At 38.1% G+C, this 16,041-nt stretch overlaps 1 protein-coding gene across 7 annotated transcripts in view; it reads left to right on the top strand.

Annotated features, from left to right (window-relative positions):
• The window catches only part of myo3b (myosin IIIB), a 74,525-nt gene that overhangs the window by 243 nt on the left and 58,241 nt on the right, over positions 1-16,041 (top strand). For 3 of the 7 annotated variants that reach the window (XM_055015121.1, XM_035955493.2, XM_023286368.3), the window contains exons 2-9: positions 235-271; positions 5,784-5,967; positions 7,922-7,942; positions 8,631-8,765; positions 9,178-9,282; positions 9,555-9,654; positions 10,256-10,332; positions 12,077-12,222. In XM_055015121.1, the coding sequence (XP_054871096.1) occupies positions 235-271; positions 5,784-5,967; positions 7,922-7,942; positions 8,631-8,765; positions 9,178-9,282; positions 9,555-9,654; positions 10,256-10,332; positions 12,077-12,222 (805 nt within the window). Of the gene's footprint in view, positions 1-234; positions 272-3,609; positions 3,745-5,179; positions 5,336-5,783; positions 5,968-7,921; positions 7,943-8,630; positions 8,766-9,177; positions 9,283-9,554; positions 9,655-10,255; positions 10,333-12,076; positions 12,223-16,041 lie in introns of those variants that run through there. The other 4 variants (XM_035955494.2, XM_035955492.2, XM_055015122.1 and 1 more) reach the window with 3 other exon arrangements.

Here is a 16,041-nt window from a genome sequence, read left to right as displayed (position 1 = left end):
GACAACATGCTCAGGTATCTATACTGTTAATAATTAAAGTCCTTAACTGAGTAAACAGGGAAATCACTTTGGATATGTTGCTATGGACGGTAAGCAGCATGTAAAGAGTGTCTTTATAAAGCTGCAACAGTATGGTTTATATCAAATGTTTCCTGTGTTGACCCAGATATCAAGAGATGGAGACAATAGTTGAGAGATCATCTGATGTCTGAAACAGTTTCCCATTTGTTGCAGATGTTAGAGACGGAAATGCGGAGGCAACAATGTCAAGGTAGGAAATCTGTTTCCTTATCTGTAGGCCTGCTGAAAGTAGAACTACACCATAAGGATAGCTTTAATTATGGTGCCGCTAGACTTAATTATTTTACACTGAAATATTGTGCATAATCGTTTAATACAACTTAGTTTGGCTTTGTTTCTTGAAGAGTTTAATAAAAAGAGTAACACTGTATAAAGGGCCAATAAAATGTCCACATTACAAATACATTGTCAATAACAATGACAAACCATTTATTGCCTTAGTATAAATTTAGCAAATTTTGGAGAAGGACATAATTCTGACAAGATGTTTTTAAGTTATTCTCTTGTTTTTCACTGTGAAGCACTTTGGTCACCCTTTGAGCTGTTGTAAAGGGCTATATAAATAGACTTTAATTAATTAATTAATTGATTGATTGATTGATTGAAGATCAAAGAAGAACCTTTAAATATCTTTTGCCATAGTGGCAAAAACTGCAATGGGAGGATATATATTTCAAGATTGTTGCTGTGAGTGGATGATTAGTCAGGTTTATGCCCTTCTAAGCCAAGTGCACTTTTGTAGAGTTTTACAGTTACTTAAGCTTAAATCTCACAACAGTTTCACAAAGTAATGCACCTAATTTGGCTCCAGGAACTCACAAAGCACTCACAAAGCACACAGAACAGTGTTTAAATTAGACATTATATCACACAGAAGGTTTATCAGAGCATCACAACATTTTATGTTTTGCATTGTTAAACAATAAAGTGGTCATGAAATGGTAAAGTCAAATTTTCACTACTTGTCATTTGCACTGCAGTTTATGCAGAAGTCAGTGTTGCATATAATGCAGAGTAACAGTCGCTTTTTACAACTTTTATTTTTTTGTTTATTGAGCTGTATTACTTGTAATATAGGGAATGAAGTACTGAGTCTGACTCAACCCTTGAGTAAACTGGACGTTCATGGAAGCGTTTTGTATTAACAGTGACGTTAGTTCTTACTCAAGACATTAAATATTATCTACTCCACTCATAAATGGTAATATCTACTATCACAGGCTGTTCATGCTATGCAGGAATTAAAAAGAAGCATTCCTACTTTTACAAATGCCTATGCAGTTTTGCACATTGAAAAACTGTAATTTTCCATTAATTTTGTTGCATTTACACAAACAGGAGTGCTGTCGTGTTGAGTGCTGCCCTGCATCACATCACAGAGCTGCAGCTGTGGTGTTTGTGATTAGATGACGGAGATTGATTTACAACTGTTTAATAGATTGATTGTGCTAAGGATGATGCTGACTTTTTGTTTATTAGGTTAATATGTCGTGTATCTAAAGATATCACTTGGGAATAATTAATCACCGAGCTACGCTGCTAAGATTAAAAGCATTAAAGTTTAGAAAATGTGTTTGTGTCTGCTTGGCTGAGGCTTTGGCCATCCAGGGTGAGAACAAGGGCACATTGCTTTAGGCCTGACTCGTGGCTAGTGGAGATTTACCGTAAAGCCTCTTCATATCCCCTTAAAAGGGATTATAGTTTTTTTTTTCTCTCTCCACTGACTTACCAAAGGGTTTACCAAGCGAAGATCCCACTAGGCTTGACCACAGAGGGTGGAATTGTGCGTGTTTGATGGAAGCAGAAAATTAGATTACTCACTTTCACTTTGCACTGTTTCTGGTGACAGCAGATGTGCTGCAGCCGGTCGCATCATCTACTGCTGTTGCTACTTCAAACCTATACTTATACTTGGCATTATGTAGATGCACATAAAATACAAACACCTCATGTGCAAAGCAGGAGCACAGGAGGATAATAATTACAGAAATACATGTTACTAAACCCAGTTTTTACACAAAGTGATTCTTATGTGTACTTTGATAATGTTGGATTTTTTTTAACAAACCTTTACACAGTCTCAGAGCACTGACCAGCATTTTGAACGGCAGATGTGACATCCCTTTTTCAGGTATGCAGACAGTATGATAAACAAAGGGTAACCTGAGCATTGCCATTGAGGACCAGTGGTGTCCAGTTCTCCAGCAGTATTCCGATGTATTCTACCCGCCCATTTAAAGAGCAGTGTTTAGGTTATTTTCTTAATTTTCTCTTCATAAGACAAAAATATCCTGAGGTCTCTGCAACAATATGGTAGAGGGTTTTTCTGTTATTTAAATCTTACGTTGACGTCTGCGTAGTTTTATGTTGTCAGTTACATAAAACACACTGAGTTCAGGAGAGAAGCAAGTCTTCATGAATCAAATCTTGGGAGCATCAAGTAAATTAGAGTTGCTGACCAATAAATCGTATTTTTGTAGTTATTAGAATATGCAGAATGAGCACATTGCAAAAAAACTACCTGAAATGCACCCAACAGATGGAGCCCTGGTTACATGAACATGCATTTATACTATTTGGCCAGTCAGATGAAGCCTCAGCCAGTGGTCAATTGCCCCCAGAATAATTGGTGTAAGTTTTTTTCTCAGAATGGAGAGAAAAGCAGGGAAACTAAGGGTGCATTTTTGCTGAGTTTAGAAGAAAATAATTTAAAGGGAGCAGCAGGGGAAATAAATTTCAATTTCTTGTAGTAATATTTTTCTTATTTAAATTGAACTGTTAAATTCATTGGGCAGATTTATCTTGCGACCCTTTAAAACCCACATATTTGGAAACACTGATCTAGTTCAAGTGCATACATTTTATATTTGCCCAACAAAAACTGTTGAGAAACAAGCATAAAAAGAAACGTAGTGTTTTTGTTTTTGATCAGGTTATTACAATGACAGCCAGCCTGAGTTGTTTTGTTGATTTCTTTTGTTGATCAAAATGTAATTCAACAACTGCATTAAAACGTATTTAAATTTGAGTTCTGCTGTTGGAGCAAATTCTGCTAATGTTGAAGCCTTTCCTGTCTATTCTTAGATCTCCGGGGCATTGAACCCATGGCAACAGCAGCATGCGGTGTTGTGGTTTTTCAGGTGGAATAATGTCTTGTTACAGAAGACAGATCCTGGCTCAGGTATAATAACTTACAGTTAGAAGAAACAACAGGAATGCCTGCATATTTGTAGTCTCATAAGCTCAATAAAATGCTTTAGTTTGGGGATTCTTTAGCTCCAACATATCCACTGTCACTGACACTGGAAAACAGAGTTGATTCTCATACTGTTTATATGTTTTAGAAGAGGAGTAGGGTATCAGAAGTTGTCTGAATGCAATGATGTGTGAAGTGGCAGCAGCTTCGTGTGTAAAGAACATTGTGTGCAAAAGGGGAGACAGCAGGCATCATGTGACCTAGAAACTACTGTGAACTTCCTGGTTACCTGCTCGCAACCCGAGATGCTTCATATCAGCCACCATTATGAGTGGATACATCTGCCACCTGAATATTTAACTGCAGATCAGGTTGCAGATCACTAGTAAATTATTAATTCTCATAGATTGGCATGAATTAGCCTGGAGCGCTTTTGGTGTGAGGCAGACACACTTTCACAACAGCGGGTATGTATGACTTCTGGCTTCATGGTCTGAGTTTTATTGATCTTTGAAGACTATTTAAAATAATAAATAGGCACAGATGAGGGAACAATAATGTGAGGTGGTTGTGTAATGATGATTGTTGCTACGCATTCAGCGTTTTTTATGATTGATAGTCAAAGGAGGAAAAAATATTTATGCTGTAGTAATCCTGAGTTATGTTAAAGTGTGATTGCTGTTATACTGCTTTGTTTTTTTTGAAAGCTTGTCTTTTTTAAGGTCTTTCACAAACAGTTCTGTAATAGCCAATGCAATAATACACATTAGTCACTGTAGTGCTTTTAGCAGTAAATGCCCTCATATGGTCTACAGCTCCGTATCATAGAGCAGATATCTCTTGCTTCTGGTCATTGGAGACAACAAGCTGCTGTAGAGAAATATGAGCTGTCTTTTTGAAATGTTTGTGAAGTGGTTTTGGTAACAGGTGACTGCTGATGTGTTCAATGCCAGGTGTAGATACATGTTGCAAAACAGAGCAACAGTAATAAATGTCAAGTGAACAGGTTTGGATCTTGTTGAGTTATAAAGCACGTGTGATGCATTATTTACAGCGAGTATAGATGGGCAATGATGGATCATTTGACTGAAGATAAACCAGACCTTGTGTACCAGTGATTTGGTATATTTACAAAATAAGCTTTGACTGCTGTCACATACTTGAAGGACACAGTGAAGGATATCGGTTGCATCTCTGTGCTGCACATTTGAGCGACTCCAGAGAACAGTGCTATATCCATCTGATATCCACCCGCATGCCATTGCTCACACCACATGCACAATAATTCATAAATCCGTCCTCGTGTGTGAGTTGCTGCGCGGCTCCAGAGGGTTAAACATCATTCAACGTTTTTCTCATCAATTTACTGATCTCCAAAAAAAATGACTTTCCTCTGTTTTTCACAGGGTCACACACCGTCTGTAATTCATACCGCATTTATAACAACGGGAGCAGTTGTGAGATTGTACACAAACATCTCTCTCCATCATATTTATCTGAAAAATGTGTCATTTTCTAAAAAATAGGATGCATGTGTCCCAACAGGGCAGCACCATTTTCTAATCCATCATGCTGTTTTGTTTGAGCTATTTTGACACTTAATGCTTTGCATCATTGGTTTTATATGTTGTATTTTGTCATGAAAACCTCACATGTTAACTGTGAGGATGATTTATGTCAGGCTCTGCTATCCCTGTTGATCATTAGTCACTGTAATGTGTCATAACCTGGAAACATGCAAATCATTTTATAAAACACTCATTATATGTAACTGCTTGTTTGGAGGCGTGGCACCAGTTCACAGTTCATTCTGGACGGCCCTTCTCAAGTTAATCTCTGACCAATCCAATTCAATTGATCTTTAGAAGATTGGACTTCTTAGTGACAAGGCCCCTGTGGAGAGCTAATTCAGTGACTGAGTGAAATGCCACTTGTTGCCCATCCTCTTGAGGAAGCGATTGCTGTTGCTACTGGTGTTGTTATATTATGGTCACTCGAGACTCTTTAGTTGTAATTTTTCTCAGCCCTGATGACTCAGAAGAAAATAACACTCGCCATGTAAGTACAGAGCTGTCATCTCCACTTGGAGCTGTCGACTTTGTTTTTGCTTTGATTTTTTTTTCTGCCTTAAACCTGTTAAGTGGCTCCCCTGGTGAATATAGTCGTTACAATGAACTGAACGAAAAGGCCCTGGGGACCAAATGTACTTCTCTGTGTGCTGTACCACTCACTGGTTTGTGCACAGTTTATACATTTTAATTGCTTGCTTATCTGTAATGGTACATGGGAGACAGGGTATGTTTTTCTGTCTTGCTGTGAGTGTAGAAGTCTGACTACTGTGTTGTGAGACTCCAAAGCTCTCTTTTTACAGGACCGACTATTACACATTTCTCTTTTTAAATTTTACAAACATGACAACAGTATTTTGGGCAAAGATTCATTTATTACACTTGTGCATGGTCTAAAGCTTTAACATTGTTGATCTGGCATTGTGTTTATTCTCCAGGAGGTCACTATATGGACTCTACCCCTACAAGTCCAGCATGATTGGTTTGGAGAACCTGGGCGACCCCTCAGGTAACTGGGATATAGTGGAGACCATTGGTAAAGGAACATATGGCAAAGTCTACAGAGTGACCAACAAGAAGGACGGGAGTCAGGCTGCAGTTAAAGTGCTGGACCCGATCAATGTAAGTCAGATAAAAGCTTTGACCGTGGCATCTTTAAATGCACCATTGCTGCTCCATGTTGTACTATTTGCGGCTGCCTATCTGATATATAAACCATTAGGGTCCACATGAAGTGTATATTATGGTAGACTGATTTATGTGCAGAAGTATAATGTTGCAGTGCTAAGTACTAAGACTTGATGTGTATAAGGTTCATCTTTCACTTAGCTGTTTAAGCTGTTGTGACCTAATGGTGGGAGAAAAGCTAACTCTGTGGGTAATACAGAAACAGCTAGGACTTAATTTTACAAAGTTCTACTTAATAGTTTATATAATCCATTAGCACATTCATTAACTCAGTGGTCCCTAGCTTATTTGGCTTCTAGCACTATAAAAGGATGTTGTGTTTAGAAAAAATGTGCAAAATTCTGACATGTACCGCCTGAAACTGACAAATTTTAACTTTCTGACTGTCTTTGAACTACTCTTTGACCTGAAGTTCAGTTGGGAATCTTGATCATATCTTTGCTAAAAGTTGTTTAAAAAAAAATAATAATAATAAAAAATTAAAATAAATCATCATTGGACAGATGATTTAAAAACAAAAAATGTTGCCTTCCTTTGTGCAACTGTTAATCCATGACTGACTCGGGCACAAAAAGTCAAATAACAACAATTTTGTGGCTTTTTGTCTGAACTAGGCTGAACTGCAGGCTGTCTTTAAACAGAGAGGAGACAAGTATTCAAACAAATTTGAAATGTAAATAGTGAAGTATCTAGTATGTAGAGTGACCATTTTTATATTCTTGATAGCATCCATGGACACTTTCAAAAATGTTGTACATTTTGAATCAAGTTTTTTTGTAAAATATATCATTAAGGAAATGCAACTTTTGCTTTTTAAATGATTTATGGCATTATAACTTTTTTCTCTTACAATGAAAAAGAAAAACAGTCATGAATTTTCTCTACTTCTAGCTGTGATTGTGATGTTTTTAAGTATAGGACTTTATACTGCAGTGAAAAATTATCCCACAGTAACTAAAAAGTGACTGGAGCAAAAACACACCCAGAGGCTGCTTTGTGTTCAGAGAGTTAAAAAAACAAAAGTTAACCATTTTAGCTAAATAAGGTTTGATATACTCAAGCATAATACAAATCTTGTTTATTGTAAAATGACAGAAAAATCCACAGATTTCTGTCAAATAAGGTAACCTAGCTTATAGTCTGCACTATACCTGCAAACCCTGTTACCATTAATATAGACGGCATGTTAACAACTGGATTTACGGCAGAACTACTCTCCTAAAGTACAGCCTTATAGAGTCACTTGCACAGCAGGAGATTCTTAAAGTTTTGTTTTCTGCTTACTGTCTTGCTAATTCTTTATTGAACAATTACTTTGTGACTGTTTTAGAGGGTTTTGAGCCCTTCGTCGTGGAGTTAAGGTGCATCATTGTCACATTAGTGCATCTGTGTTGGCTCTCCTTCATTTATCATTATAAGTTAAAGAGCTGCCACTCATTAAAGAACACGGAAAAGGAAGATAATGAGTGACAGCTACCTGAAATTCAAAGCACTTTCCATCTCTCTTTAATATCAAAACCACTCTCTATCTGCTCTAAATGAGACTGTACCTTGTCTGTATTTTTCTGGTATGTGCTACTCTGTGTGTATGTTTTTCCAACTTACCCTGTACAAAAATATATACAACAGTTTATATGTAGTGGATTTGGCTGGTAGCGTGATGGACAGTTGCAAGACTCCTGTTTTCTGACTAAATTATATGATTCAAACAATGATCTGACATTTCGGGCTCCCCTTTGTAAGTTTTTGTTGTCAGTGTTGAGTGCCCACAGCCATTCATTTTTGACAATTCTCTCATGAGTGTAAGAACTCATAATATTGTGACAGAAGAAAAAAGCAGAGACTAAACCCATTGTGTTTTTCTTTATAACTATGTGACTTGTCTCAGCATTCAAGCCATTCAAACAGAGTAAGTTGCCAGTACTTTTTTTCCTCCTCTCCATCTTGATGCAGCTGTACTTGTACTTGCTCCTGTGATATATATCAATGTCTCCCCTTTTCATTTATTTCCTGTCGTGTTAAGTCGAACGCACTCTTACCAGAAAGTGTAGCTCCTGCATTGGCTGCATCCTCTCTGTATATCTGTTCATTTGTCTGTGTGATAAGGACACTGTAGACTCTGCATTGGCAGCATATTGTGGAAGTAAGACTTGGTCTGAGGCGTGCCTCTGATTGTGTCAGTGAAACAATCCCCATCCTGGCAGCGCTATCCACCATGATGCTCCCCTGATGGCCATGAAGATGAAGCTGCCTCCTTTCCCATCCCTCTCCCTGATTAGATTGCTGACACTATCACTCAGACATCCAGGAAGAGAAATTCAGCCTCTCTGACTGTTGATCTTCCCTCCCTCTGAGATTTACTTTGATAGAAAAGCGCTTCCTGAAATAGTTCTGCATGCCGACCCATCCCTTCTTTTGCTACTGAGTTTATCATCCCACCCTTTTCGTTATAATTACAGTTAACTGGTTACTTGTTTTATTGTAGAAAATGGACATCAACCTGAAATATTTACGCATAAATTTATATGTTGTTACACGTCACAGTTGTTTCATCTCTTGTAATGTTGTGTTTAAATGTTGCTTGTTGCCCTTTAAAGGATGTGGATGAGGAGATTGAGGCTGAATACAACATTTTGAGGTCTCTGTCCAACCATCCTAATGTGGTGAAGTTTTATGGCATGTTTTACAAGTCCGACAATTTATCTGGTGGACAACTCTGGCTGGTACTTGAGGTGAGTTCTTCATAATGTATCTTATTTGCATTGTACAGTTGCTGGAGGACCCTAAAATTGTTTTCCGGTTTACCTTACAACCTCGCACATCATGCAGTATATGGTATAATATTTTTGTTGCTTATGTTAGCACTAGTTGGTGTTTCCTCAGAGTAATGTCAAATAAAATTAGACCGCCCATGTCTTAAGGAGTGTTTAGAACCCTGAAACCCTTTTTAATATGAAAGTAGGATTGAAATAGGCCTCAGTTTGCCATGGCAACCACTTACACCAGTGTTGATGCTGTCATGTTGCTATATGATGCTGCTTTGCCTTCTCTGGCTTGTGTGTTTGGGCAAGCTCTCTGCATGAATCATAATCTAGAGTGGTGAGTGATGGACGAGTCACTGGAGTTTCTCTGTCTCCCTTCCAGCTGTGCAACGGCGGCTCTGTCACAGAACTCATCAAAAGCCTGCTCATGCGCAGCCAGCGTCTACAGGAGCCCGTTATCTCATACATCTTATACAGTGCCCTCTTGGTAAGACGACCCTCTGCAAAGCTGCTAATGTTGGGGAGGAGGTGGGATGCAAACATGCAGAGAGCGTGCTGAGGATTTATTTTCAGCCGTAGAGGTGTGGCAGGCAGTTATGAATGTCTCTGCTTCTGAACAGCTGTGGGAGTGCTTTTATATAGTTTGTACTGCTCAACTTTTAATGCATATTATTATAATTTTTACGAATGATTAATGACCAATACTGTGACCGTGATTCATGCAAACCACCTTGTACTTTCTGTTCTCTAACTTAAAAGGGTCTCCAGCATTTGCACAACAACCGGATTATCCATCGTGACGTCAAAGGCAACAACATCCTCCTGACAACTGAGGGAGGAGTCAAGCTGGTTGACTTTGGTAATGGTCTTTGAAAGAGGCTATTTAACAAATCCAGCCTTTTGTCTGAAATTCTTTGTTAGTGAAATCAGTTATTTTTATGTGACTGGTATTTGGGAAATGTTACATCAGATACCTGCATATTGTTTGTGAAGGCAAACACAAGTGCAGGATAAATCATTTACTGTGCTCAACACTTTAGTTCCTTGCTCACCATAACATCTTTTTATTTCATAGACCGTAGCCTTAACCCAAGGCTATTATTGCTCATTTAAATTGCATTATTTGATCCTTTGCATATTAAAAGAAAGCTGCTATGGCAAATGACTTTGAGTCACCCCCAGGCATGTTTATGTCCTCTGTGTCATGGAGATGAAGTGGACTCACGCTGATAAAAATCTGTCCTACATAATTTGAAATGATTATGGCCCATTATTATTACTGCCTGGCAGGTTGCCACACTAAATTATATGCCAGGATTTATTGATTAATTCAAACATTTAGTGTCTGCTATAAATCCCACTTTCATTCTTTGGGAATTCTCACCAATAAACATACCACAGTGAGATATAAATCTTAATTACTTTAACTAGTGACTAAATTTTATTTATATTTTCTCTAGGTGTTTCAGCTCAACTGACCAGTGCACGATTGCGGAGGAACACATCAGTCGGAACGCCTTTTTGGATGGCTCCTGAGGTCAGAATCTAATGTTTATCACAAATAATACAGCTGTAAAACATGCACATGTTTTTTGTCTGATGTATTTGTTACACAAAGAGAAAGAGTGCAAGCACCTCACTTATTTCAGTGAGACTCTCTCTCCTCTGTGTCATTGTGTATTCCTCTCCTATTTCCTTCCACGGGTGCCGCTCTTAAGGTCGACTCAAGGTTAATAGCTGGGAGTCCGTGGCCCCTCAGCTTGCTCTTTGGCAGAAATGAGGTGCTGTGATTGGGCTGGTAGGGAGGGACCTCGGGGGCAAATAAGAATAAACTCAGCTGTAAAATGTAGTGTCAGTTATAATTATTGACTGTGGAAATGAAAAGCTCTTACCAACAGCTACTGAACTGACTTACCTCTCAGTGTTTAAATAGGCCATAAATATACTTGGCTGTAAGTCTGCCAGATTTTTGGCAGTAAGTAAGAGTGTGATAAAGAATGAATGTTCAGCTTTGTAATCCTTTTTAATATTATTGTCTTTAAAAGGGACATATTATGCTTGTCCTTATTTTGTGTCATATATATATATATATATATATATATATATATATATATATATATATATATATATATATATATATATATATATATATATATATATATATATATATATATATATATAATATGAAGAATAATAAGGTAGCATGGTCATCCATGTGAGATAAGACTTTAGATGACTCTGAGCTCTTGGTTTCTAATTGTTGTTTCCACTTTTGTAACAAGCTGACATCAGCCATCAGTTTTATACAGTCATCTGATCCAGGTTCAGCATGCCGACAATAGTCAAACTACTGTCTTATTGATAAATGTATATACACGTTGCAAAACAGTGTACTTCAGTACTATTACAGATATTTAATGCACTGCAGCATACAAATAACTTGTGCACGGACATACCACACTATCATTTGGGGACAAGAGTCTCATTTTACTAGCTACATTAATGAGACAGTGGATATTTTCTACTCTTGGATACATCTCTTTGGAGAAAAGTGTCTGCTAAATGAAACTGTAGAATTGTCCACTTCAGTTGGTAGTATAGTGCATTTCTCACACATACACCCATTACTGTGGTACATGTAGAAAATATTTTATATACGACTCATAACTGAAAGACTAAATCCACCATTATGCCACATTGTAAACTGCTAATGAGCACAGTATTTACCAAATGGAGACGTCCTGCCATAAAGTTTGGTGCTGTGAATGTTTATGCCATCACTGTTATATTCTGGATCAGACTGAACATGCACAGATGTATTTGACAAGTTGACATTTCCAATCAAGCATGAGAAACTATGATAGCTGGTAGGTTTAAAATTTGCTTATGGTACCTCCACATTGTCTTCAGTCTCTCAGCAGGCTTCTCAGAGCTGGTCAATCAGGCTGAGGGTCTATGTAACAGGCAGCTTTAGATTATATGTGGATGTTTCTAAACTGTCATTTATGCAGAGCTACACTAGTAGAGTCCCAAAATCCCAAAATAACACGGGACAATAATTTAGTAGGCCCCTTTTATTTTTAATCAGTTTCTCTAATAAAGTTTTTTTTTCAAGAATTTAACACAATCTTTAGATAAATTCTGAATTTCTGTGGGTAAAAAGTGAATTAATCTCACTTCAGTGGTAGATTTCCCCACATATTTGAGGAAAAGTGGATTTTGTGACTCAGTGACAGTCTAAATGAGCTGTTCAGATGGTCCCTCTTGTGTTTTGTTGCCAGGTCATAGCCTGTGAACAGCAGTATGACTACTCGTATGACGCTCGCTGTGATGTGTGGTCTCTTGGCATCACAGCCATCGAGCTGGCAGATGGAGATCCCCCGCTGGCTGAGATGCATCCAGTTAAAGCCCTCTTCAAGATCCCACGGTGAGTCCAGTAGAGGGCGCTCCTACCACACAACTGACAGCAGCCCACACAGGGACACTCAAATACTACCTTACCGTCTGCCAGGACAGTGATGAAGTGGATTTGACATTAGAGGTGATAAAAGGAAAAATTACAGTGGTTTTCCTGACAGTTGGATTTCTTCTTATTATAAATTACAATTTAGAAAATAAAAATGCTAACTGGATTATTATGGTTTGATCCACGCGTTTTGTTAGTACTGCATTCTCATCTTTCCTATCTGAAAGGCAGCATCTGCTGAATAATCAGTGCTTCAAATCTCCATCATCAGAAAACCCAGTAGTGTTTGGCCTTAAAATTAATGCAGTGATTCAGTCTGTAAAAATATTCACTGCTGGAAACAGTGTGTGTCTGATGATCATTTGAGAGCTTTGTGGCTACACGCGGTTGACCTTTTGTTATCAGCACAATCGTGCAATTATCTCTCAGTTAGGTAGAGATATGCCCTTCTGATTGCAATTTGCATTGGTGATTAGCTCCATTCACATTGAGATGAGGCTGTCACCTCCTCCCCGTCACAATATTATCTCCTCCCTGCCAAGACAGAGGAGCATGCCTTGTGTAGGAGGAATTATGGACGCTAAGGCAGCATTTCATCAGGGCCAAATTTTAACCAGAATGTAAAATAATTATCAAAGAAGGGATGGCTGATAGCAGGATGGCTTGGCAAAATTTCTCAGGCGTTCATGTAATAACACATTACCTCTTTTAAAATGAGTAAATGCGACTTTGAGATTGTGTTTTGGGTAAAAATTTTAAAAAGCAATCTGGTAATGAATGAGCGGCTTTCGTCAACTTGCAACCATGTTTCCTTGTCAAACAACTATCATAATAAGAGGGGACATATGCATTTCTTTTGTCAATGTCCAATTCCATTTCACTTCTTCAGATTTCTTTGACTCTGGCTTTGGCGAAAACTCCCTCTTTGCTCCAATCAAAACATATATTTTGGCCTTTGAGATATAAATCGCTCTGAATGTGTTGAACCATGAAATGATTCTGTTAACATGTCATTTATCTTAAATATATTTTCTCTATCACTGCAGCCTGGCAGACAAAATCACAAAGAAATGCATTTTTGTGACTCCTGTGTAAATTACTTTCTAAATATAGAAATGTGTTTTACCTTTGTGACTTTAGTGGCGATGAGAGTGATTCATGATGAAATCAGAAAGATTCATCTTTGCAGTTTTGATGATTACAGAGTTCCAGATTTTTTTTTTTTTAACATGTCACAAACCATTACCAGAGGAGCCTTTTGTGCAGTATTGTCCTTGGGTTGTACGTGTTTTATGAAACTGATATTAGCACTAAAACATGCAATAAGCATTCTCATCATTTTGATGTTTTACAGTTGTGCACTGTAATGTGTTTCCAGGCTAAAGGTTTCACTGTCATGTAGTCAATCTGGTCTGTATCATGTACTTTACCATTTTTCTTCTCTGGAACACATGGAGATAGTAAAATACAAGACAAATACACCCAGCCGTAGGTCATGTTATATGCTTTCGCTGGACAGTCTCTAGTCAAGCTGAAGATGTAATGGCTCCTGGGGAGGGTCAAATAAACACCCGGTGCTGCCATCACAGATAGCCATTATGTCACTGTTTTGGTTGAGAGAAAACTGCACACATGGAAATGATTCTCATCCCAGCAGGCTATAAACGATAAGAGAAGCTCTGATACCTGTCAGAGGGGACGCTGATGAGCCCGATGAAATAGGGTCACCTTGGTGGGTCTGTTTGTGCTTCAGAAACATCAGATGAGTTGTTACTGACTGTATTTTTTTATTTTTTTGTATCAGACCCAAGGTATTTTGATGTTTTTTTCCCACTATTGTGCTCTTTGTTATCATTACGAATAACTGAGTGTGCTACATTGTATATGACAGATGTGTGATGTTCATGGTGACCATGAATGAAGGTAATGGAGCATGTCAGAGGGCAAAGTTGTAAAATCATCAGCTGCAAAATTAATTACAGGTACTCAAGTCAAAGATGGTCTCTGATGTTTAATATGCGGAAAGGTTAATTGTTTGAGCCAGTGTACAGCCTCTCAGTGTTCATGTAAAGTCGGACAAAAATGTGTGTAAAATGTGTAGTAAAGGTTGGAGGCAGCTGGCAAAGACATCCAAGGTTGGGTTTATTCGTCCAGATCCCTGTCGATATTAGCCACATATTAAATATTACGTGTATCTGTCTGAGCGCAGACCAGAACAAGCAAAATAGAAGGTGAAGTAAATGATGGCTTGTCAGAGGCAGCAAAGGCTAATGAAATCATGAGGCTGAGCGAGAGAAATCCAGACTAGTGTGCTGCTGAGAGACAGCACTCATGGAAAAACCCAGAGTTATAGTCTGTGGAGCAGAACAGCCAAGAGTAAGTGATACAACACAGTTAGTTTTTATGGCACAGAATAAGGTCTTTCAAGAAGTCAAATGTGGCATTTGGAAGTGATTTCATACTATGTTTGACACACAAGAATAAATGCATAATTCGTTTGCATGTATTTTTGCATCTTGGGAAAAAATGATGCTAAAAAATAGTTTATTCATCAACAAGACCAAAAGTCTACAGGCATGTTAGCAGCTCTGAGTGTGAGGCTGTATTTAGGCTTTGAGCTAAATGTTGTCAGTGTGCTAACATGCTGACATGCTAAACATTGCAGTGATGTTTAGCATGTTCATGATTTTAAAGTGTTGGCAAAATAGCAACACTTGCTGATTTGCAGGAAAAAGAAAGCAGACCTGAGGCTGAGAGCAAATACATTGTTTTTGCAGGTATTCAGACATGAGCCAACATCTTAACGAAATTTTGCTTGACACTAGCTATATCAAAAAATTCAGAGGTACACCAGAGTTATTACAATTAATCTTGAGAGGGACGCAATTATCGGCGCCTAGTTAAGCCGCTACAACTTAAAACCACACATGTTGATCTCATGGTGGCATGAGTGGAAAAGTCAGGAATCACCAAAGCCAATATATCATCTAGGACCATTATGGATATATGTACTAAATTTCACAGAAATCCACCCCATAGTTTATTGGATATTCCTGTCTGGACAAAATTAGACAGACCGGCATTGCCATTTCTAGATCCATGCTGCTAGCTTGTCTCAAAATCCCTTAAGCACCAACAAAAATGAAACATTTTACTCCTGAATGATCACAATTGAAAACCTGTCAGATTTCCTGTCACAGAAAAATGCCAGAATTAGTGCTGATTTGGAAACTGTGCACCCCACCAATGTTTCTTTCATCAAATTACTCAATGTTACTATAAAAACCAGTGATCATTTAGAAGAAATCAGATTACCTTTATTTTCTGTATTGGCATTTTATGTATAAAAAAGTCTGTTTGGACAGAGTGAAGTCACCGTAAACCTTAATGTACCAGATTTCCCATTATCAAACACTGATGCAGTCTTGACCCCTGACAGGAGATCTTTGGCTGGTTGAATGACTTCCCAATCATGAGTAAGGGCTGTAATATCTCTACCTTTGATGCAGTTATCTTACTGCTCTCTGTGGTGTCCTGGATTGCAATGTAGCTGCCAAAGACATGATAAATGTTGCAGGAGTCCTCCATGTTCATGCATGTATGCTCAAAGAAGTGCTGGAGCTGTGGCTGCGGTGATGGATGGGCTTAAATTTAAAGTGTGTGGTCCATTTGCTGAGTAAGTCTTTATTTCGGGCCTTTGTACTCATTTTCTGGTACGCTTATATAAAAGCCAATGTGTTTCTGCTTAAAGAAACCAATGTCCTCCACAGTTTGTCTATA

This window comes from Amphiprion ocellaris, chromosome 11 (assembly GCF_022539595.1).
Source record: "Amphiprion ocellaris isolate individual 3 ecotype Okinawa chromosome 11, ASM2253959v1, whole genome shotgun sequence".
Classification (NCBI taxonomy): domain Eukaryota; kingdom Metazoa; phylum Chordata; class Actinopteri; family Pomacentridae; genus Amphiprion; species Amphiprion ocellaris.
This window is presented reverse-complemented; position numbering and strand designations above follow the sequence as displayed.